At 60.8% G+C, this 4,750-nt stretch overlaps 1 protein-coding gene across 1 annotated transcript in view; it reads right to left on the reverse strand.

The window, feature by feature from the left end:
• Positions 1-4,750, reverse strand: part of Dhc6 (dynein heavy chain 6) — a gene marked incomplete at both ends in the record, with an annotated part of 31,599 nt that overhangs the window by 13,254 nt on the left and 13,595 nt on the right. Inside the window, 8 exons of the mRNA XM_002949039.1 lie at positions 36-234; positions 676-926; positions 1,574-1,963; positions 2,387-2,594; positions 2,993-3,099; positions 3,317-3,460; positions 3,918-4,295; positions 4,458-4,533. Of these exons, the coding sequence (XP_002949085.1) occupies positions 36-234; positions 676-926; positions 1,574-1,963; positions 2,387-2,594; positions 2,993-3,099; positions 3,317-3,460; positions 3,918-4,295; positions 4,458-4,533 (1,753 nt within the window). The remainder of the gene's footprint in view (positions 1-35; positions 235-675; positions 927-1,573; positions 1,964-2,386; positions 2,595-2,992; positions 3,100-3,316; positions 3,461-3,917; positions 4,296-4,457; positions 4,534-4,750) is intronic.

A 4,750-nucleotide genomic window follows, 5' to 3' on the forward strand; every position in this document is an offset into this window, starting at 1 on the left:
CCCACTCCCCTCCCCACTCCCCTCCCTGGCGTCACCTGCTTTCTCTTGGCCGACAGCAGCTCCTTGTACGTCTGAATGAGCTCCAGGTAGGAGGTGGGGGTGGTGTAGTAGTGGCGGCCCAAATCGGCCTTGAACTCCTCGGCCAGGTGCCGTACTGTCAGGTGGAACTCCATACACATGTCCTCCACAGCGGCACGGGTCTCCGCGCTGTCCATCTCCACGGAGTTCAGGAACCTTAGAGGGAGGGGTGCGCGTGTGTGGGTGTGGGTGTGGGTGTGTTGGTATCGGGGGGAAACGGGAGGGCCGAAGGTGGGGGGTGGGGGGTTTCGGTCTTTACATGTTCATGGTGTTGGAACTGTGTGTTCTTATGATCTGAGCCGCGATGAGGGAACTGCGTATGTGTGTGGGGGGGGGGTTGGGGTGGTGGTGGTGGTGGTGGTGGGGATTGTGGGGCTTGGGGGGTTTGGGCTAGGAAGGGAATGAGGGAGACGGAAAGGCGGCGCGCGCCGAAAACAAACATACTGACAGACTGACGGACTGCTCCGAAACCCTCGCCCGCCGTTATCCAGCCCCTCTTCCTCTGTCGGTGTCTGTTAGCCCCTCTTTCCCCCCCCCTTCCCCTCCCCCTCCCCCAGTTCCCCACTCTCCCCCCGACACATACACATACACACGTACTTTGACGCCACGCTCTTGAGCGCGTCACTCGGCCACACTGAGAACCAGTCAATGGTGGTGCAGTTGACGAGCGAGGGGAACTTCCTGAGCCGCTCTCTGAAGGCCCCGCCCACGGGGCTCATGGCCAGGACCAGGTGCAGGTTGGCGCGGCAGGCGTCCACGAAGAAGGCGTACAGGGAGGCGGGGGTGAGCGGCTTGCCGGCCCGCTTGGCCCGGGGGGTCACCTGCTCCATGATGGTCACCAGCTCGTCCTGAAGGGGGACGGGAGAGGGGGGCCGGGGTGCAGGGTAGGGTTGGGTAGGACGGGGTAGGGTAGGGTAGAGCGGCTTTGGGGAGGAGCGGGGAAGGGCACCAGGACGCATGAAGCTGAGAACAGCTCCCCCAACACCACCCCATCCCCCCACGCCACTTGTACCTTGTTCCTTTCCCATTGCTGTTCTCTTCTTCTAACCCTCCTTGCCAACCTGGCCAGCCCGCCTCATCGCTCCACTACTACCCCGTCCCTTCCCTCTCCGCCCCTCGCCCACTGCCCCACCGGACCTAGGTCCGCATCCGAGACCCTGGCAAATGCATGTGTTGCGTCCACCCCCACCCTGGCCCCTTAACAGCTCCTCTGGCCCCAGGTCCCCGCATGCGGTCGCCACCATACGGTCCCTTTACCCACCATACACCCCGTACATACCTCTCCCCCCCCAGGATCCCAACACTCTCCCTCCCCGACACCACCTCCCCATCCCGATCCCCAACCCCCTTCTACAACCGGTTGCATGGATATCGCTCTGGATCCCCGCGGCAGTTGGTGGTGCTCTTGCGACGTGTGTCGGCACACACATACACACACGCAGTTTGATAATTGTACAAATTTTGCATCATGCACCTTCCCCACTCCCACTCCCACCTTGGGGAACAAATTGGGCACCTCCCCGGTATTCAGGATGTTGTTGATGTCCTCCAGGAACGACTCGTCCTTCAGCTGCGTGTCGCTGAACAGGAACACGGTGGGCTGCGCGGCGCCCCCCGCCTGCCGCAACACGCGCTTCAGGTCGTCCCGCCATTCCACCACCGTGTAGGACTTGGAGATCTCAATGGTGAAGAGCTTGTAGTCGGCCATGAAGGTGGCAATGCGAGTGAGCGACTGGCGGCCGCTGCCGCCCACACCCACCAACAGGGCGTTGCCGTAGGGCTGCTTGATGATGCGGCTGATGCGGCAGATGTGCTCCGCGGCGAACAGGAACAGCACCAGATCCATACGGGACTTGGACTGGGCGTTGTAGTCCGCGAGGTAGTCCTGAGAGCGGGTGCGTGTGTGTTGTGTGGGGGGTTGTTGGGGGGTAGGGGGGCGAAGGAGGAGGGGAAAGGGGGCCATGATGAGCGTATGTAAGGGTCGGTGGGAGGAAGCAGGGCTTGGCGAGGTGGGGTAGGAAATCTCAAGCAACGCTGTCCCGTATGGGGACCTTCTCCGCTGGTTTGGGGCCTAACACAAACTCCAACACCCACTACTCCCCTGCCCCTCCACTGCAATTATTTTTCGGTACAGACCCTGTCGTACACCGGGTCTACCCCCTACCCCACCAAGTATCTCATCACGGCCCGCACTATTCACCACCACCACCACCATCACCACAGCCAGACCCCAACCCCACACGCCGTCCTCTCCGCCCCACCTCGCCCTCCCCCCCGGACTCTCCCCAGGCCCCGGCTTCCCCCTTACCTGCACCACTGACAGCAGCTTGGGCAGGTCGGTGACCTCATCGTACTTGGCTGGGTCTGCGCCCGGTACCTGGAAGTCGCAGTAGAGCAGGTTGCGCAGGATAGCTACGTCGCCCTTGGCCAGACCGCTGCCGGCGGGCGGCTCAAACACATTGTCGAACTTGAGGCCCAACAGCTTGTTCACCATGTCCTTCAACAGGGAGCAGTACCTGGGGGAGGAGGAGGAAGGGAGGAGGCGGAGGAGGGGAAATGAGGAATGGGAGGAGGGGGATTAGTGACCAGAGTAAAGGAGGACGACTAAACACACAAGAGGGACATGATATGTCGGGAAAGGTCCGGATTGCGGGGCAGCGTCTTCAGTGGCAAGTTGAAACGGAAGGGAAAAGCGCGCTCCACTGTCGCTCTCCGAATTCCTGACCTTCCTTTTCACTGCCGGTGCTCCTCTTTCCCCAAACACCCCAACCACCCCATCTTTCTTCGCAGCTCAGTTTTAACAACTCTTCCACTCTACATTCGAGCGGCTCCCAGCCATCCAGCCGCCGCACCGCTCCAGCCTCCTCCCCCCCCCACCCAACCCCCGTACACACATACACCACGCCGCACTTACCAGTTTCTGTCCTCATCTGACACCAGGCGGTCGTGAAACACCCGGAGGGTCTCGTGAGCCCAAAGGCGTGTCAGGGCGCGGGCGTCAGGAACCGGAACACCGATGGACTGAGGGGGCCCGAGTAGGTTCAGTTGCAGTGGGAGGAGTAGTTAAGGGGGTTGGAGCGGGCGTTACTAAAGGCAAAAACACAAAGTCTGATGGCAGGAAGAAGGGTCTTTCCTGCGATGCATGGGTCCAGGGGGGAGGGAGGGAGGCTGAGAAGGACCGCAATCGCAGCTGCGACTGTGGTGGCCGGAACAGGCACGTACAGACGTACAGACGTACCTGCACTCCCTGGAACACCTTGGACAGGTCCCTCATGTTGTAGGTGTAGTGGCTCTTGTCGGGGGTGGGCAGCAGCTGGGCCCGGATGGTGTTGTAGATCTCCAAGGTGGCCTTCACCAGCGCATTGCCCTTGGCGCGAACCTCCTGCGGGTGGGACGGAGGGAGGGAAGGGAGGAACGGTCAGCGAAAGCGAAAGCGAAAGCGAAAAAAGCTGCAGCCAGAAAGCACCATCATTATCATCATCGTCATCACCAACAGAGGCGATACGCAGAAGAGTAGAGTACCCACGCGTCTTTACCTACCAGGGCCCCCCCATCGCCCAAAGAGGAAAATACTGGGTGGCAGCACCAAGGGCAGCAGACAGCAGAATACTCACCGGAGATTCCAAGTGGGGGGATCGGATCCCGCCTCCCAAACACCTCTCCCTTGCAGAGCTGCTTTCCTCCTGCCTCATCCCCAAACGCCGCAACCCAAACCCCTCAATCCGAAAGCCTCCAAACCGGACCCCCCCCCACGCATACACCCCCCCCCACACACACACACACATGCAGCCTTCCCCCCTGCGACACCAACCCCCCCCACACACACACATGCAGCGCACCTCCGGAATGCGGGCACGTCGGAACCACCAGTCGCAGATGGCCCCGTAGATGCGCGTGTATGTGGCGTCATCGAACTCCGTGATGGCGACCAGGTTGAAATGACGCAGGAAGCGAGGGGTGACGGGGTTGCGGCCACCGCCGGGGGGCCCCATAGCGCACACCAATTGAATGTCCACCAACTGCCGCCACGTGTTGTCCGTACGGTCGTACCAACCGCTGTGATCGAGGAACTGACGCAGAAGCTCCACTGGCGGTTGGGCGCCGTACACCTCCAGCGCCGGCATGTTGACGTCGTCCACAAAGATGACGCAGCGCATGCCGACGGGCGGACCGAAGATGCCCTTGCGCCGCTTGTCCAGACGATTATCGATAATGTCCTGTTTAGCGCGGTTTTGTTTAGGGCAGGGTTAGGGTTTGGAGCGCGTGGTGCGGGGAGTTGCAAATATGCTGCATGAAGTGCTGACAGCTTCGCATTTGTCACGCCACCCCACACACGTCGCCACTGCGTTCATGTTTCATAATAGCTGTGCCGTAATAACAGATCCATTGCATTGCACAGCACGCAGCTTTGCATGGCAGTTAATATGCAAAATGGTGGCCCAGAAGCCACCCACCCTGTAACGCGCTAACGATAACAGTAAGGCTCAGTAAGGCCCACCCTAGGGGACCTCCCAACCACAACAAATATAAATTCTGGCAGAAGCCCCAGTTACCCCGTCTAGCCCCTTGTACAGCCATCCCCACGCCCCTGGCCCCCATCCTTCTAGCGTTTTCCTTTCCTCCTCTCCACTTTTTCTTATTTCCCCTCCTCCCCCTCCTCCCCCTCCTCCCC

The sequence above is a fragment of the Volvox carteri genome, assembly GCF_000143455.1.
Source record: "Volvox carteri f. nagariensis unplaced genomic scaffold VOLCAscaffold_12, whole genome shotgun sequence".
Taxonomy (NCBI): Eukaryota; Viridiplantae; Chlorophyta; class Chlorophyceae; order Chlamydomonadales; family Volvocaceae; genus Volvox; species Volvox carteri.